Raw genomic sequence first — 20,155 nt, forward strand, 5'->3', positions numbered from 1 at the left:
GTTTTACCGCGTTCCAGTACAGTTCTATGCATAAACGATGCAGCCTGTTCGACTTTTTTGGCAGCACCTGCAACGCACTGGAACTGCAAGCGCTGATGTGAACTATGACATTGACAACCATATAACCTTCTTTCTGTGCATTTTGGATGCAGAAAAAAGCAATTGAAACACATGTAGTGTGAACTGGCCCTAAAGGTTATTATAAGTAAGGGAACGGGACTGACCAGGAATTGTGAATTCAATAGAATAGTGGTGAGATACAATTAGGAATCTTATAATAATGCTAGATTTGAGCTATAGGTGATAAGAAATTAGACACATTAACTTGATCAGTAAATAGTTAAATAAAAAGAGTGGGGCGGTGATACATAGATTTGCAAATGGAACAGGTGATGACTAGGCGGGGGATCAAGTTGTATAAGGAGAGAGGTTTAAGAGAAGAGAAACAAAGTTGCAATCAAATATAAACAGAAGGAAAGTTTCAAACTTGTCAGAAAAACAGGATGCATGTAAGATTCACTCCCTTTCCATTTTATAGTCAGTAGCCAAAATCTTAATTGATTGATCAATATTCCTGATACTGACAGAACCCTGGAAATTGATCTCCATATATTGTCCATTCACAATAGTCTGTAATGTAAAGGAGCTTACAATCTAACGCCAGAAACTCAGACATATACTAGGCCCAATTAACTTAACAGCATGTCTTTGGAGTGTTGGCAGAAACACATCCATGCAGAGAAAGCATGCAAACTCCATACAGGGAGATTGGGATTAGACAAAAAATAGCAGTATGACTGATGCAGTACTGCTTAAACAAAAGTGGTTACTTCAAAATCCAAGTGGAGTAATATTGTTATTTAAAAAACTTTATTCGATCACCTGGATCATATAGAGGTTAGACATGGATATGGTAAACAAGTAATAATAAAAGCACTTAAAGACATTCGGCGTCTCCAAATAAAGTAGTTGTTCGGCAGTTTGAGGATCCACATAAGGCAATGGAGTTCCTAACCACTAGATCAAAGAATTTTCCATATTTTCCATAGAAAATCAGCATAGGGAGATCATTCTTCAGAAACCATTATGGTAATAATCACAATAAGTAGAATGACTTCCTAAAATGGAAAAAACAAAAAGAGAGATCATAGTAGGTGGAACTACAATAGGGTAAATATACTGGGCGAATGGATCAGCCCAGCAAACACAAAACTGGTGTATATTTAAATCATTACCTTCTCAAAAGCTTGACCATCATTGAAGGATGGATATATGGCCTTCCTGGGTAACCACCCCAAATGAAAGTGTATCCACATTAATAGATGACTCTAAAAAGGTGTATAAATGTGAAACATCAATGACAAAAAGCATATACCTGAATAAAAAATAAATAAAAGTTAAAAAAAACTAAATATTACCATATGGAAGATCAAGAGGACTTAATCCACTTGAAGTATGATCAGGTCTTGATGAAAAAAGTGAATGCAGGGGTGGGAAGCCAGGTGGTAAATGCATATAGTCCAGACTGATATAGCTCAGTCTAAATATACTGTGAAATATATACCCAAAACTGGGTTTCCAAAAATTGCTCAAATGATGAGGAGGCAATGTAATCCTAATGGATATGTGAGACTATTTTCACATGCCACAGCACATATGTAGCGTATTAAATACGCATTACTCCAATGGGAGACCAAAAAATTCCCCCAATTCTGAGGTAAAATAAGCACAGGTTTTTTAGAGGTGTAAAGGTATACCTCATATACAGGTTAGGGTTCAAGCCTCAATATACTATACGGCTAATAACTTGCCACCGGTGGAAGTATGCTGTGCCTCAAGATCATCATGTGCGGGCTGCTTCTGATGGTGTATTCATCGTGATTTCAATGTCTCCTGCCTTTCAAATGTGGAGCTGAAGCAAACCGCTTCTTCCTTCCTTGTGGGCACCGCGCCCTATGGAGACGCCGAGCGTAATGATGTCATCACGTTGATGCGTTTCGTCCGCCAATCACCGCAGACTTCGTCAGAACTGGGAGGGGACTGTTATTCCATTGCCTTATATAGTGCCCCAACTACATATACCGTTGTATATGTCGCCCTCTTGTGTTGAAAAAGCATCATTACATCTAAAATCAAAACTTATGCAAAGAATGTATACTCTATGGTGACATTATGGAGGGGCCTTTATTTATCAGAAAAGAGGATCACTTTTACAAAAACATACTTATATCAACGATTTTCTAACCCCAATGGCAATGTGGATATACATTCAATATTAAAGTGGCTCTCCAACTCGGTTCAAGAATACTTTAAAGTTGAGTTCAGTATTTAGTCCATATGGGACTAGTGTATTAAGAGAATATATCCAATATTTTTCCTTTTGGAGGAGAACTTTATCAAAGTCTCCTCGTCTAGCTGAAATATTTAGTTGGAAAATTCCTTTGACCTTTAGGCCCTCAATTTTTCCCCCATGTACTTCTTTAAAGTGTTGGGCAAGTGGATTTTCTCTCTCTTTATTATTTCTATATTTATTTTCATTCCTAATATCTCTCAGATGTTCACCAATTCTAGTTCTCAGGGTCCTCTTCGTTTTCCCTATACATTTCTTTTTACAAGGGCATTCTATCATATAGATTATCTTATTGCTAGAACAGTTGATAAAATTCTTTATTTTAAATTTCTGGGATTCATCTGTATTGCAAAATTGGTTGGTCTTATGTACAAACGGGCAAACTTGACAATGTCCACAGGGAAACATCCCAGTTATACGAGTTTGTTTGTTTAGCGAGTTTGTTTGAGGAATTCTTTGAAATTCTGATTGCACCAGAATATCATTCAAATTTTGAGCTCTTTTTGCTACCATATGTGGATTATCTCCCACTATTTATGCTATTCCCGGATTTTGAGTTAATAAATGCCAGTGGGAGTCCAGGGTCTTTCTAACCTCATTCCATTGCTGTCCAAATTTAGTTATAAATCTTACTGGTTGGTTTTGAGGATTGTCATTCATTTTAATTTTAGAATTAGAGATTAATTCATTTCTTGTTTTATATGAAGCTCTACGTCTTGCTCTTCTCAGAGTCCTATGTGAATATCCCCTTTCTCTAAATCTATTATAAAGTTGAATAGATTCAGCTTTATATTGGACATCATTAGTACAGTTCCTTTTAATTCTCTGAAATTGGCCAATTGGTATACCTTGCTTTAGGCTTTCCGGATGGTAACTAGTGGCGTGTAAAAGTGTATTTGCTGCTGTTTCTTTTCTAAAAGTTTTTGTAATCAATCTATTTTCACAGATTGAAATAGATAGATCTAAAAAAGAAATTACTTCTCTATCAGCTATATATGTTAGCTTAATGTTTCTATCATTCCCATTAAGGAGTTCAAGAAAACATTCCAATTGTGTTAAATCACCATCCCATATCTACAGGACATCATCTATATATCTTAGCCATTTAACTACGTGTTGCTTAAAGGGAATGGATGGATAAACCAGATCTTCTTCCCATAGTCCTAGATGGAGGCATGCATATGCCGGGGCCCAAGGTGCCCCCATTGACGTGCCACGTATCTGTTGGTACCATGCCCCCAAGAATTGAAAACAATTATGCGTCAGCATGAATTCTATGAGATCCAAGATAAATTCGTTCTGTGCCTCCATTCCTGGAAAGTGTACTTCTAGGAAAAAAGCTATAGCTCTCAATCCCCAAATATGTGGGATCGAGGTATATAGTGATTCGACATTGATACCTATTAAAAGTGTTCCCTTAGGTATTTCCAAATTGAAAATTTTTCCCAGTACATCCCTAGTGTCTTTTACAGAAGACTTAAGTTCGATATATACCTCGATCCCACATATTTGGGGATTGAGAGCTATAGCTTTTTTCCTAGAAGTACACTTTCCAGGAATGGAGGCACAGAACGAATTTATCTTGGATCTCATAGAATTCATGCTGACGCATAATTGTTTTCAATTCTTGGGGGCATGGTACCAACAGATACGTGGCACGTCAATGGGGGCACCTTGGGCCCCGGCATATGCATGCCTCCATCTAGGACTATGGGAAGAAGATCTGGTTTATCCATCCATTCCCTTTAAGCAACACGTAGTTAAATGGCTAAGATATATAGATGATGTCCTGTAGATATGGGATGGTGATTTAACACAATTGGAATGTTTTCTTGAACTCCTAATGGGAATGATAGAAACATTAAGCTAACATATATAGCTGATAGAGAAGTAATTTTTTTTTTAGATCTATCTATTTCAATCTGTGAAAATAGATTGATTACAAAAACTTTTAGAAAAGAAACAGCAGCAAATACACTTTTACACGCCACTAGTTACCATCCGGAAAGCCTAAAGCAAGGTATACCAATTGGCCAATTTCAGAGAATTAAAAGGAACTGTATTAATGATGTCCAATATAAAGCTGAATCTATTCAACTTTATAATAGATTTAGAGAAAGGGGATATTCACATAGGACTCTGAGAAGAGCAAGACGTAGAGCTTCATATAAAACAAGAAATGAATTAATCTCTAATTCTAAAATTAAAATGAATGACAATCCTCAAAACCAACCAGTAAGATTTATAACTAAATTTGGACAGCAATGGAATGAGGTTAGAAATACCCTGGACTCCCACTGGCATTTATTAACTCAAAATCCGGGAATAGCATAAATAGTGGGAGATAATCCACATATGGTAGCAAAAAGAGCTCAAAATTTGAATGATATTCTGGTGCAATCAGAATTTCAAAGAATTCCTCAAACAAACTCGCTAAACAAACAAACTCGTATAACTGGGATGTTTCCCTGTGAACATTGTCAAGTTTGCCCGTTTGTACATAAGACCAACCAATTTTGCAATACAGATGAATCCCAGAAATTTAAAATAAAGAATTTTATCAACTGTTCTAGCAATAAGATAATCTATATGATAGAATGCCCCTGTAAAAAGAAATATATAGGGAAAACGAAGAGGACCCTGAGAACTAGAATTGGTGAACATCTGAGAGATATTAGGAATGAAAATAAATATAGAAATAATAAAGAGAGAGAAAATCCACTTGCCCAACACTTTAAAGAAGTACATGGGGGAAAAATTGAGGGCCTAAAGGTCAAAGGAATTTTCCAACTAAATATTTCAGCTAGACGAGGAGACTTTGATAAAGTTCTCCTCCAAAAGGAAAAATATTGGATATATTCTCTTAATACACTAGTCCCATATGGACTAAATACTGAACTCAACTTTAAAGTATTCTTGAACTGAGTTGGAGAGCCACTTTAATATTGAATGTATATCCACATTGCCATTGGGGTTAGAAAATCGTTGATATAAGTATGTTTTTGTAAAAGTGATCCTCTTTTCTGATAAATAAAGGCCCCTCCATAATGTCACCATAGAGTATACATTCTTTGATAAGTTTTGATTTTAGATGTAATGATGCTTTTTCAACACAAGAGGACGACATATACAACGTTATATGTAGTTGGGGCACTATATAAGGCAATGGAATAACAGTCCCCTCCCAGTTCTGACGAAGTCTGCGGTGATTGGCGGACGAAACGCATCAACGTGATGACATCATTACGCTCAGCGTCTCCATAGGGCGCGGTGCCCACGAGGAAGGAAGAAGCGGTTTGCTTCAGCTCCACATTTGAAAGGCAGGAGACATTGAAATCACGATGAATACACCATCAGAAGCAGCCCGCACATGATGATCTTGAGGCACAGCATACTTCCACCGATGACAAGTTATTAGCCGTATAGTATATTGAGGCTTGAACCCTAACCTGTATATGAGGTATACCTTTACACCTCTAAAAAACCTCTGCTTATTTTTACCTCAGAATTGGGGGAATTTTTTGAACTCCCATTGGAGTAATAGGTATTTAATACGCTACATATGTGCTGTGGCATGTGAAAATAGTCTCACATATCCATTAGGATTACATTGCCTCCTCATCATTTGAGCAATTTTTGGAAACCCAGTTTTGGGTATATATTTCACAGTATATTTAGACTGAGCTATATCAGTCTGGACTATATACATTTACCACCTGGCTTCCCACCCCTGCATTCACTTTTTTCATCAAGACCTGATCATACTTCAAGTGGATTAAGTCCTCTTGATCTTCCATATGGTAATATTTAGTTTTTTTTAACTTTTATTTATTTTTATTCAGGTATATGCTTTTTGTCATTGGTGTTTCACATTTATACACCTCTTTAGAGTCATCTATTAATGTGGATACACTTTCATTTGGGGTGGTTACTCAGGAAGGCCATATATCCACCCTTCAATGATGGTCAAGCTTTTGAGAAGGTAATGATTTAAATATACACCAGTTTTGTGTTTGCTGGGCTGATCCATTCGCCCAGTATATTTACCCTATTGTAGTTCCACCTACTATGATCTCTCTTTTTGGTTTTTCCATTTTAGGAAGTCATTCTACTTATTGTGATTATTACCATAATGGTTTCTGAAGAATGATCTCCCTATGCTGATTTTCTATGGAAAATATGGAAAATTCTTTGATCTAGTGGTTAGGAACTCTATTGCCTTATGTGGATCCTCAAACTGCCGAACAACTACTTTATTTGGAGACGCCGAATGTTTTTAAGTGATTTTATTATTACTTGTTTACCATATCCATGTCTAACCTCTAAATGATCCATGTGATCGAATAAAGTTTTTTAAATAACAATATTACTCCGCTTGGATTTTGAAGTAACCACTTTTGTTTAAGCAGTACTGCATCTGTCATACTGCTGTTTTTTGTTAGGTATATATTGAGTTTATAAATCCACACTAAGTATGAGTGAGACGGAGATATTAATATGACATATTTATAGGTGTCATATTAGGTGGCTCTTTTTCGTTTGGTTGTTTAGATTCGGATTAGAACCCATGACCCAAGTGCTGTAAGTCCTGAGTACTAACCACTAAGCCACTGTAGCAGATAGCGTTTGAGCTGGAATGTGGAATAGTTACATGATTAAAGAGGATGAAGATATATCATTATATTGGAACATAAAAACACTAACGGTACAAAGCCTGTGCTTGTGCGCCACCTAGCGACGATATCCAGCATTGCTCCTAGAAATGTGTCTAACTGGACTGTGTATTTACTAAGGGAATTGTGCCTAGAAAGTAGACTCTTTTCCAATCAGCTTGCTAGACTCTTTTCTGAAGACTGACAGGTCTTAATTGATTGAATTGAGTCTGCCTGAATGTTCAGCGTCTGCTGTTAGACTCGATTCTTAGTAAATCAGGACCTATGTTTCACTTATGTTTGTTATTTTATATTTTGAATAATTTGCACAGCATAATGTCACAAATGTTTCACTTTTGTGTGTGTGTGTGTATATATATGTATGTATGTATGTATGTGTGTGTGTGTATATCTATCCTACGGTGTGCGGCTGACCCTTCTTCCTATTGCATTGTGTGTGGTGGCGAGCCAGAGCCTGCACCTGTTGTGGATTGATCTGGATTGTTTGCCTGAGTGGTATACCTTTGTTCTTTGGATTCGCTTGACCCCTATCTATGCCTCGTTGTTTTCTGCAAATTATTATCCATTGCTTCGCTCTGTGTCCTCTCTTATTGTCAGGGCTCCCAGGTATGACCAGAGGTGTGTGACTGAAGCAGGGAAACGCAGACTTCAGATATGTGATTAACAATGTAATTTATTAACACTAACAATACAAACATAAACGCAGTGCAATACTAAACATAATACAGTGCAAACAAACCAAACCAACCACCCACAGATAACAGTACATACAAGCAAGCGTCGTCAGGCAGGCCGAGTCAATATCAATTGGGCAGGTAGGTACAGGGGGGAGCAAGCGGAGAATGGTCGGGGTCACAGGCCAGGTTCAGCAGGTAGCAAGCAGCGTAGTACAGAGGGTCAGGCAGAGGGATGGTCAGGGTCACAAGCCAGGGATCAGAACAGGTAGCAAAGGAACAGAAACAGGATGCAGGACAGATACAGGGCCCAGGACAAACACAACACCAAGGCAGAGTCTGCAAGTCTGGCCATCCCTTAAATACACCAGTATCATCAGTTCCAGGTGTTAGCTGGCTGAAAGGTTGAGTCTCTGATTGCTGGGAGCACCCGCTGGCCAGCCCTGGTACTGCAGATCAAAAGGCAGGTGAGTCCCACCATTGCTGGCCAGTCCATTCCTGACACTTATGCACTCCTGGCAATTTCCGCACCTGTCTTGGATAGGACGGGTTAATTCAGTGAAAATTACCATCTTGCCGAAATTGTTATACTATTTTCCTACCCTCCCAGTGCGGGTTCCTCCTCATTTCCTTCAGTTGATTCTGGCAAAGTTTCTTCGTTTTATCTGGGCCGATAAGCGCCCCAGAGTCTCCAGAAATATGCTTTTGTTTCATAGACTCCAGGGTTGTCTTGGGGTGCCTAATGTAACAAAGTATTATCAGGCGAGCCAGATTGCCCCGCTGTCTATGTTGCACGCTTCCTCAGACGTTCCTCTCTGGGTCCTGCTAGAACTACCTAATTGTGCCCCTATTGCGACATCAACACTTCCATGGCTTCCCCCTGCCCTACGCTATATGGCACTGAGTCCGCTTTTGCTCCATGGCTTACAAAGTGTGGGACTCGGTACGTTATTCCAGTGGCCTCATATCACCTTTCCTACCTTTGCTCCCCATTATTAACAACCTTCTCTTCCCACCGGGTTTAGATCAACCAAGGGCGTTTTTTTGGTGGGTGGCCAATAGTTTTCCGCAGGTGCAACACTCGACTTCTCGGTCCTTCCCCACGTGGAATTCTCTTTGGGAGTCACGGGATGTCCCTCCGGCAGAATTTTTTTGTTACCTTCAATTGCGGCATTGGCTGACCTCACTGCGGGGCACTTCCGCTTTCCCATACCAGAAGTCTGCCTTTGAACTGCTTTGCCAACAGTGTCCGGTCACCCTAGGCCTTATTTCCCTTCTTTATGCAGCTTTGAACAGACACTCGACATATACTTCTCTCTCATATGTCGCTCAGTGGGAACGCGACCTGGGGGCAGTCGTGGATCTGGAGGACTGGAATGGGGCCTGGTTGCTTTTAGCTAAATGTTCATTTAATATGACCACGCTGGAGGCGGCATACAAAGTATTGTTTCGTTAGTATTGGGTTCCGGCTAATTTGGCCCAGGTGAACCCTGCCTGCAGTGATCGATGCTTTTGGGGTTGTGGCCATCGTGGTGATGTATTGCATATGTGGTGGCCATGCCTGAGACTGTTTCATTTTTGGTCTCTTGCATTTGACCCCCTTTTCACCTTGTTCCATCTCTCCATATGCCGTGATGCTCGGTATGCTTTGTTTCACTGTCCCATACCAGGCCTCTTGGCTCACCAGCAGAAGCTGGCTTCCTATTTGTTTTTGTCAGTCACTAGAACAATTGCTCAGGCCTGGAAGAGTCCGTTTGTCCCTCTTCAGAGGGTGTGGGACCGTATGACCACTATGATGCTCAATAAACAGATGTCGAGTATCTGTAATGACTCCCAACGGAAATTCTTGAAAATATGGGAGCCGTGGTTGCATTATGCCTTTCCCATGCTCCCCCCGGCTAGTCTGGGGTTGTGATGTTGCTCAGTATTGGCGTTCTTGTACCCCTGCTCTTGATCTTGTTATCTTTTTCCTTTTGTACTCCTCTTTCCTTTTCTTTTTCTGATTGTTTTTGATGTGGCAGTGGATAGCTGCCTTTAGTTTGAGTTACTGTCAGTGTTCTACTAATGTTTTTGTCATTTTTGTGCCATTGATTTGTGCCACCTTTTGCTCTGTTGGTGTTAGAGCACTGTTTTTTTTTGGGGGGGGGGTTTATGTGCAATTGATAGCGCCTGCATGGGCGTGTTTTGTTGCTCCTGTCTTAAACTGTTTATAAATTAATAAAAACATTGAAATACAAAAAAAAATTATACTTTTTGCTTGGGTGGTTTTGCTTACAGGTTATAGTGAAACCTTTGCAGGCAGCACAGTGGCTAAATGGTTAGCACTTCCACCTGGCAGTACTAGGGTCGTTGGTTCGAATCCCAGCCCCGACACCACCTGCCTGGAGTTTGCATGTTCTCCCTGTGCCTGCATGGGTTTTCTCTGGGTACTCCAGTTTCCTTCCACAAGACAAGGTTAATTGGATCCTGTCAAAATTGGCCCTAGTATGTGTGTCTATGAATATAAGTTAGGGACCTTAGATTGTATGCCCCTGAGGGTTAGGGACTGATGTGAATGTACAATATATTTGTAAAGCACTGTGTAAATTGACAGTGCTATACAAGTACCTGAAATAAATAAATACAAATAAATAAACCTTTACTAAGAGAATTATGGGGGTTGCCATTGTTGGTCACATTTTTAAACACTACTTGACTGCTTGACTCAGGCCTTTGCACTTTCTTTGACACTGACCCATAGTAATCATTCAGATAAGAAAAGTCTGAATGAAATTATAATACTTAATTCATGCTCTTCATTGTCAAAGACAGAAAAAGTGTTCATGTGGATCAGTGTGGAGGCCAAAGAAACTACGACGTAGTAGTATTATAAGATTTTGGTTAGGACTGTATCGTTACAAACTACAGTTGCAAGAAAAAGTATGTGAACCCCTTTGGATTACGTGGAGTTTTGCATGAATTGGGCATAAAATGTGCTCTGAACGTCATCTAAGTCACAACAATAGAAGAACACAGTCTGCTGAACATAATACTACACAAACATTAGATGTTGCCATGGTTTAATTGCGCATAACATGTAAACATTCACAGTGCAGGGAGGAAAAAGTATGTGAACCTTTGGACTTAATAACTGATTGACCCTCCTTTGGCAGCAAAAACCTCAACCAAACATTTCCTGTAGTTGCAGATCAGACCTGCACAATGATCTGGAGTAATTTTGGACCACTCCTCTTCACAAAACTGTTTCAGTGTAGCAATATTCTTGGGATGTCTGGTGTGAATCACTCTCTTAAGGTCATGCCACAGCATTTCAATCGGGTTGAGGTCAGGACTCTGACTGGGCCACTCCAGAAGGCGTATTCTGTGCTTTTGCAGCCATTGTTTTGTTGAATTACTTGTATGCTTTGGGTCATTGTCCTGTTGCATCACCCATCCTCTGCGGAGCTTCAGTTGGCGGACAGATGGTCGTACGTTTTCCTGCAAAATGTCTTGATAAACTCTGGAATTCATTTTCCCATCAATGACAACAATCCGTCCAGGAGAAAAAGGAGAGAAGCGCCTCTAAGTGCAATAAGTCTTTTAATTCAAGTCTAAATGTAGAAACACTCACATGTGTGAAGTAATCATGAGCTTAAAAACCGTGGTTAACAATAGTTAACGGTGGGGTGGTAACCCGGGTGAAGAGCCGCCATCTTACTGCGATGTGGGGAGGTAAGCTCTCGGCTGGAACAGCGTGGTGGCTGGAGGGGAACAGCGGTGAGGCCAGCCTGCATGCACGTCCTCCCTCAGAGCTGGATGGAACGCACACTGAAACGTAGCGGCGGCGTGGCCGTGATGATGTCAGATCCCAGGGTGCACTGCGACGCGTTTCGGAGCATGCACTGGCCGTGGAAGGCGGAAGTGCACTCCTTTTTCAAGCAGGGGGAGGTGGATGAACAGGGGTGAATATATAGGGAACGTGAGTCTAATTGATCAATTAACCAATTAACCAGTGATTGACCATTGCTGTCAGGTGAATAGTGTAAAGTCATGGATGTTAAATGGGGGGGTAAAGGAAACCAAATGGGAAAAAAGAGAGGATGTAATAAATAAGAAGACGGAAGACGAAAGAAAAATGACAAAATGAAAAAAATGATGAAAAAAAAAAAAATTATTAATGAAATGAAAAATGACATCAATAAACGATTTTTGAACAGCTGAAAATCGAAGAAGCTATGTGAAAAAAGTTGATGGGGGTAATAAGAATACAAAAGGAAACAAAGAAAAAAAAATATATTCTGGGAGATTAGTGGGGTAAAATGTTCACCTTGCAGCACTGGCACATCAATTATGTAACAGTAGTGAGCAGATATTTAGTGGTAATACAGCATGATTGCAAGGTGGGATATGGTTATGGCTCTACAGGAGCTTCATAATAATTATAACATAATTATTGCACCCTGGGATCTGACGTCATCACGGCCACGCCGCCGCTACGTTCCAGCGTGCGTTCCATCCGGCTCTGAGGGAGGACGCGCATGCAGGCTGGCCTCACCGCTGTTCCCCTCCAGCCACCACGCTGTTCCAGCCGAGAGCTGACCTCCCCACATTGCAGTAAGATGACGGCTCTTCACCCGGGTTACCACCCCACCGTTAACTATTGTTAACCACGGTTTTTAAGCTCATGATTACTTCACACATGTGAGTGTTTCTACATTTAGACTTGAATTAAAAGACTTATTGCACTTAGAGGCGCTTCTCTCCTTTTTCTCATCTACAGAAGTTGCTACAGCTTATTTGGAAGCCTTGCCCTCAGTGCCACACGGAATCCTACGCTCTTCATACAGTAGCCACTAATACCACGATCACCCCATACTACCATTTCCCAGGGCTTTGCAGTGTTTGCGCTGTTACAACCCTTCCTCATTTTTTCTGAACAATCCGTCCAGGCCCTGAGGCAGCAAAGCAGCCCCAAACAATGATGCTCCCTCCGCCATGTTTTACAGTGGGGATGAGGTTTTGATGTTGGTGTGCTGTGCCTTTTTTTCTCCACACATAGTGTGTGTTCTTCCCAAACAACTCAATCTTGGTTTCATCTGTCCACAGTATATTTTGCCAGTAGTGCTGTGGAACATCCAGGTGCTCTTTTGCAAACTTCAAACGTGCTGCAATATTCTTTTTGGACAGCAATGGCTTCCTCCGTGGTGTCCTCCCATGTACTCCATTCTTGTTTAATGTTTTCCTTATTGTAGATGTCAACAAAAATGTTAGCATGTGCCAGAGATTTCTGTAGGTCTTTAGCTGACACTCTGGGATTCTTCTTTACCTCATGCAGCATTCTGCACTGTGCTCTTGCAGTCATTTTTACAGGACGACCACGCCTAGGGAGAGTAGCAACAGTGCTAAACTCTCTCCATTTGTAGACAGTCTGTCTTACCGTGGACACATGAACATCAAGAATTTTGGAGATACCCTTTCCAGCTTCATGCAAGTCAACAATTCTTGATCGTAGGTCTTCTGAGAGCTCTTTTCTTGCCAGGCATGGTTCACATCAGAAAGTGCCTCTTGAAACCAGTAAACCCAAAACAGGTGTGTGTTTTTTAAGGGAAGGACGGCTGTCAGCAGCACATCCAATATCATCACACTGATTGGAGTCAAGGTTGGCTCACTCCTGGCTCCAATTAGCTCTGGGAGAAATCATTAAGCTAGGGCCTCACATACTTTTTCCTCCCTGCACTGTGAATGTTTACATGTTATGTGCAATTAAACCATGGCAACATCTAATGTTTGTGTAGTATTATGTTCAGCAGACTGTGTTCTTCTATTGTTGTGACTTAGATGACGTTCAGAGCACATTTTATGCCCAATTCATGCAAAACTCCACGTAATCCCAAGGGGTTCACATACTTTTTCTTGCAACTGTATGTTCAGGTTTCATTAAAAAAAAAAATTAGTATTGCATGCAAAATCTCATGCTACTTGTATTTTTTTTCAGCTTTACAGAAAGAAAAATACACTGAAGAGAATGATCTGCCACCTGTGTCTGATGCATCCCTTCACCATGTTAGTTTTTCTGGGCAACATGTTCTGCACTCCAAAAGGCCTTGTGCTGATCAGAAATATAACCATGAGAATATAATGTGCTCATTGCAATGCCCTTCTCAAACTGCATACTCTACACTGATGAACCAGAGAGTTCCAGACCTTTCACAAGGTAGGAACATTAATGAGAAAACAAAATTCCTGTCTTCGACTTTACAACAGTTGTATAATTTATCAGCATCTGCTACTAGGTCTTCCTATGCATCTATGCAGTCTAATGGACAATCAAGTCTTCCTCTTAATTTAACTCCTGCCCAGGAGTATGATCCCTTGCGTTTTCAGCAAGAAATAGCTGTATGTCGGCAGCTCGGCCTTAGTCATCAATCCATGGCAATTACAGAGTTCTGTGCCTCCACCACAATCTCTTCATCCTCATTCCCTTCCATTACAGAACCATTGGTCCATGTAGTGCAATCACCACAGCTTCAGCAGATCAGTTACCACTGTCCAAATACTGGGCAAAATACCATCACTTCAACAAATCAGTTCACCGGCCATCTACCACGTCAGCTTACATCTGTTTCTCACCATCTTACAAAACCTGACCCTACCTCTTCCAGAACTGGTTCTTCTTTACCTTCATTAACACACTCGCCAATGTCTAATTCATCCTCTCCTCAGCTGCAGGAAATGCCCCTCAAACCCACCACTTCAGGTGTAGCTGCTTCACCACCATCACTCAACCCCATGGCACATTCTGGACAACTACCTGCTCAAACACATAGAGTTGGACCGAGTAGACTTTCCTACTCTGCCATTCTTGGCCACCAAGAAATTCAGGACTCCTCTTCATTCCATCCTGATGATTCATTTTCAGAGGAGCCTGAGGATGGTGAATTGAGTTTCCAGACAATTGGCTTGCAGGACATCACACTGGATGATGGTAAGAAATGTACAATACCTAAATTGCAATTATGTTAACATAAATTGTGGAAGAAATGTCTTTCCTGAAAGGTCACTGTCCATTTGGGGAGGGGTTGGTGGGATGGGCACACTGCACGCATATGAAGTCAGAACTGGTTAAATGTTTTTACCTATTTTTAATTTTTAGATTGTGAGACAAATGTTATAGGTAATACATATATCTGCATGTGCAAATGCCAAATGACAGCAAGTTTTATTGTTGCATGGAAATATTTTCAGCTCAGCACAGCTGAGTATTATGTTTATAATACCATATTGGTTTAAATGGTCACAAAGCACATATTTAACCTATTCAGCCAAGTGTGAAAAGCAGTAGGAATGTGTAAAGTGTAATTACTCATAGTAACAAGTCATATTAGTAAAAAGCTTATGCATATAGGTTACTTGACTTTGCATCATTTCTTTGCTTTAAGGGAAAGACAATGTGCTTTTTCTTAGAGCAGGTATAATGTTAAACTCTACATCTTTATATGTTATGTTTTATTTCATAAGTAGGCTTAAGCTGGCCATACACTAGTAGAATTTATTTCAAAATTTTGAACAATACATTTTGAGAACTTGTATTTGATTTTGGCAGCTCACATGACTTGCAACTGTCAAGGGGTACTCCCTGTATCGGAGGAACAGAGTAGGTATAAGAAGGGGAGGGGCTTGCCTATATGTGCATAGTAAGTTGATCATCAATTTGCGTAATGACATGGCTAACGGGGCTATTGAGGAGGTGGAGTATTTGTGACTGAAGCTTCAAAGGGACTTTTGCATTTTTTTGTAAATTTTGTAAATTGCTTGTTATGGGCCCTCTAACTTTGAGGAGGAGGAGACCCATCTGCTTTCACAGTAAGGAATGCCAGGGAGGCAGGGCAATTTTTTTTTTATTCATGAGGGTCTTTTGGATTCTGATTGGGCAGGTGGAACTGCGCACTCAACTAAGGGTCATCATTTCTTGAATGTAATGCAGGCCATTTTCATGAGTCAGATGGTAGAAGCCCCAAATAGAAATAATGGCCTGCTGGACCTACTACTTACAAACAATGCAGAGCTGATTGCAGATGTGGTAGTAAGGGGCAATTTAGGGAACAGTGATCACAGGGAAATTACGTTTGCCAAAAATGATAGGAAAAGGAGCCATGAGGGTAGGGCAAGAATGCTTAAGTTCAAAAGATTCACTTTTAAAGTGTTACTAAACCCATGACCCTGCATTCACTATATCTGGTCTCCCACAGTACACAGAACATGGAAATGCAATTATTTTAGTAAATATAAACTGCTAAATACCTTTTCTCATCAGCAATGTATAGCAGTCTTGTGACTTCTACCAGTGTCTAGCTGAGCAGTGTTTAAAGCTTGTAGGATGAGTTGTCTGGACAGCACTGATTGGCCCTGTGCTGATCACATGCAGATGGATTGTGGACAGTGGAAGAAGGGGAGGATCAGAAGACAGAATCAAACAGCCTTTTTACACAATGCGGAGGGTTAACATCTTAGGTTCCACAGTGAGTATAGCAAGCATGCTTTACTGCATATACAGACTGATTTTACTGTTGGGTTTAGTAACATTTTAATAAACTGGTCTCCATACTAAGTGGGATCAAATTCTTACAACAAAGAACACTGAAAGGAAAGTGGGAATGCTTTAAAAGAGAAGTGTGTTTTTTTTCTTTAAATTATACTTACCTAGGTGAATGCAGCTTAACTAGAAAACACGTGTTTTTAATAAACGTAAGGCTGAAGGTTTACCGTCAGCATTTCAAAACTACAAAGAATGCATGAGCATGATCAGAGCAGCTCAAATAGATTGCTAGCGACACATTGCTGAGGAGAGTAAAAAAATATAATGTTTTCTATAATAAGCCAAGATCAGAAAATATTAGCCTATAAAAGATGATCATAAGTGACAAGAAAAAGGCAACTGTATTAAATACATTCTTCTGCTCTGTGTAAATGAAAAGTAGGGATATAATAAGCAAGATAGTAATATGAATAACATTTTATTGAATGTATGCTTGTAAAAGACAGAAACCGGTATTCAAAAAGGACTAGAAAAAACGTAATGTAAAAAAACCCCATGACTGGATGGCTTACACCCAAGAGTTCTCAAAGAATTTAGCCATGCTAATAATGGTTTATTATTACAAATTTTTAAGGCAGCTTACTGCCATCAATTGTACTAGCAGATTGGCGAAAGCAAACATGGTATTAATATTTATAAAAGGGCCTAGATACATACCTGGAAATTACTACAAACCAGTCCGCTTAAAGGCATAGTTCACTTTTTCATCAGAAATTCACTTTTCATAATATAGAAGCCTTTTCTAATGTCGTGTAATTTCTGCCCCAGTCATCCCAAAGTGCTCATCTCTCACTTACCTCATCTATACCAGATTTGATTTTCCATCTGCCTATTTCAGTTTTAAAAAATGCTTTCTGCTTCCATCACTTCCTGTAGATCATCTCCCATCTTGCACTGCAGCAAGATTGCTGCATCAAAGTATAGGAGTGTAGTTTCAAGCTGGACCACACCTCCCTCATTACTATGCCACGTCTTGTTTTATTTCCACCCACTTTCGGTACAGTATGCTTGTGCAATCTTGGGGGTTTTTTTATGTGTTTTTTTTTGGGGGGGGGGGCGCGTTTCGGAGCATTTTCATGGGTCATGCATAGGGCAGCCTATTTATTTGAATGGGCTGCTGTATGCTTGACAATCGCCCCAAAGAAGCTCCAGAACTTCTTTTGGAGGGTGTGTTTTTACCTCACTTTTTGGTGCATTTGCAGCGCATTTGTCACTTGGCAGACGCGCATCTGCTACCTGCACTTGGGGTGATATTAACATTAAACGGCAATGCAAGTGCGAAAACGTAACTCAAAGTGTGCATTTTGTTTTCTCTTTAATATTTTTTATTGAAAAATATTTAAAAACTTCCAAGTATAGGGCGAAGGAAGGAAATCCCCCAACAATATACACTACAGAAACAGATGACATTATTATTATTATTATACAGTATTTATAAAGCACCAATAGTTCGCTCAGCGCTGTACATTACAGAGGGGGACAGAACATGTGACAGAACAATACCAATACAATGCAAAACATGAGGGGATTGAGGGCCCTGCTCTTTCGAGTTTACAATCTAGGAGATTATAACAAATATACTGTTATAATCTGAAATGTTCTTATCAGCTACTATCAGAGATAGAAAAGATTACCCATTTGGAGCAGGAGTGGAGGTAGTGCCAGGATAAGAAAAAAAGAGGGGGGGGAGAGGAGAGAGAGGGGGGGAAAGAGAGAGGGAGGAGATCGATCATCTATTGCACTTATCTAGGGTCCGTGGCTGTGATACCGGACATGCAGCAATGGAGTCTCCTCTCTTGCTCCCCCTCTTCATGGTCAGCTCTAGGCTCCGCCCTCCAGCCATGACGGTTGCATATACTGATCAGAATAGATGGCCGGCTGGCTGCAGAGAGGCCAGGTGAGTGGTGCGGTTTCATAAGCTGAGCCCACCTTCCCCTGTTCTAGAATTGCTGATCCCGCCCGAGCCCTGCCGAGCTCTCCCGACCTGCCAAACCCTAGTCCCTTGCCTCGAGGCAGATATGCCCCTGCCGGCGGGCCGGATAAATGTCCTCGGCGGGCCGCATGTGGCCCGTGGGCCGTAGTTTGAGGACCCCTGATGCAGAGAGACATAATTAAACAACAAGATGAATAGGCTCAGCCGGATATGGGACAAAGGTCGGGGGCTGAGGGGAAGAGGTTATGTGTAAAAGATAGAGCAGGGCAAAAGGGGGTCTTCTGGCTATCGTTAGGAGAAAATAACAAATAGGAACAGAGCAAAAATAGGATGGGGAGAAAGACAAAGGAAAGAGAATCAGAATAGTACCAGTAAAAGGAAGAGATGGGGCAAGATAAAGAAGCATTGTCCCTCCTGGAACGGATCAAATGGGTCAAGGATAAGAGGAGTACTCAGGGAGCACAGGAAGAGGCGTTCAGGTAAGCGTCTGTGAACACAAAGTATTGCCAAGGGCGCCAGGTGTCCCAAGAAATCTCTCTGTTGTATAGGGTGGCGGTGAGATTCTCCATGTCCCTAAGTTCATTTACCTTAGAGAACCATAAGGAGAGAGGAGGGTGGTCACTTTTCCAACAACATGGAATACATGCCTTAGCAGCATTTAGTAATTGCATGGTGAGGGAAGCCTTGTATTTCTTAATTGGTCTGTCCGTGAGGTGCAACAGGCAGCCCGCAGGGTCATCTCTCAGGTCTACAGAAGTAAGATGTTTGATAATGTCTGTCACCGCATGCCAGAAAGGTTGAAGCCTTGGGCAATGCCAGAAGACATGGAAGAGAGAACCACTCCCCGATCCACAGCGCCAGCATACATTAGGGAGCTGCGGAGAGATGCGAGGAAGAGTGGATGGAACCCAGTACCAGCACGTCAAGAGTTTGCAGTTGGTCTCCTGGATTTTAGTGGCCAAAGAAGACTTGTGAGCAAGAAGTAAAATTTTCCCCTTTTGAGCCGGGGTAAAGGTCCTTCCCAAAACCCACTCCCATTTAGAGAGAAAGGGGGGTACAGAGTCCTGATCTGGCTGGATCAGGAATGTGTGATGGTAGAGAGGTTGTATCGAATCGGTTCGCCTTTATGGCAAAGTGTTTAGAAAGGAGTCAGCTTACCTCCCATAAGACCCGGTTGGCGCAGGAGCGAGCAGAGCTAAGAGCGGAGTTGTAGACCCCTCCAGAAGTTTAGTGGAGGGTCTATCAGAAGAGTCAGGTCTGTGTCCAACAGACCTCCAGAGGGGCTGAGGAAATCCACAAGACAGCAAGGTGAGCAAAGTAGGGGTCAACATGCCCCAAGGGAAAATTGGGGATAAGGGGGGAAGGCAACGGGGAAATGTGGGTAGAACGAAAAACTTTACGTGTTTCTAAAAGAGTTGCACCCAAAGTCGGATGGACCTTGATCTCAGGAAGAAGGGAAACATGCAGCCAAGGAAGCTCAGGGCCGTGCCACCCGAATCCTCCAGCTCCATCGACACCCAGTGTTTAGCTGCCCCATGACAATGCCAGTCCACCAGGCGCGCAAGGTGAGCGGCCTTGTAGTAGGAGAGAATATCCAGTAGACCAACCCCCCCAGCAGACTTGGGAAAGGTGCGAAAAGCTAAGCGCGGGCCCCCCTTAGGCCAGATGATAGAATGGAATGAGAAGTCAACCTTGCGGAAAAAAAGAGACCGAGATTTTGATATGCAAAGCTTGCGCTAAATAAAGAATCTGGGGCAAAACCGTCATTTTAAGAGCGCTACACCGGGCAAACCAGGTAAAGGTAAGAGATTGCCAGCGAAGAAGGTCTTCTTTGATGCCAATGAGCAGTGGGTCAAAATTTTCTTCCAAAAGGTGTGAAGGGTCCAGTGTAACATTAATTCCAAGATATCTGATTGAAGCTTTGAACCAGCAAAAGGAAAATGAAGGGCG

The 20,155-nt window shown here is 41.3% G+C and overlaps 1 protein-coding gene across 8 annotated transcripts in view; it reads left to right on the forward strand.

Annotated features, from left to right (window-relative positions):
- NFATC3 (nuclear factor of activated T cells 3) overlaps nt 1-20,155 on the forward strand; it is a 619,175-nt gene that overhangs the window by 446,297 nt on the left and 152,723 nt on the right. For 5 of the 8 annotated variants that reach the window (XM_089676351.1, XM_089676356.1, XM_089676357.1 and 2 more), the window contains one exon: nt 13,672-14,661. The exons of 1 other annotated variant lie outside the window; for it this stretch is intronic. In XM_089676351.1, coding sequence (XP_089532477.1) covers nt 13,672-14,661 — 990 coding nt within the window. Of the gene's footprint in view, nt 1-13,671; nt 14,662-15,279; nt 15,331-16,101; nt 16,196-20,155 lie in introns of all 8 variants that reach the window. 2 more of the 8 variants (XM_089676352.1, XM_089676355.1) reach the window with 2 other exon arrangements.

Source organism: Staurois parvus, unplaced genomic scaffold, assembly GCF_062004578.1.
Source record: "Staurois parvus isolate SC_StPar_1 unplaced genomic scaffold, SC_StPar_1.0 ptg000167l, whole genome shotgun sequence".
NCBI classification, from domain to species: domain Eukaryota; kingdom Metazoa; phylum Chordata; class Amphibia; order Anura; family Ranidae; genus Staurois; species Staurois parvus.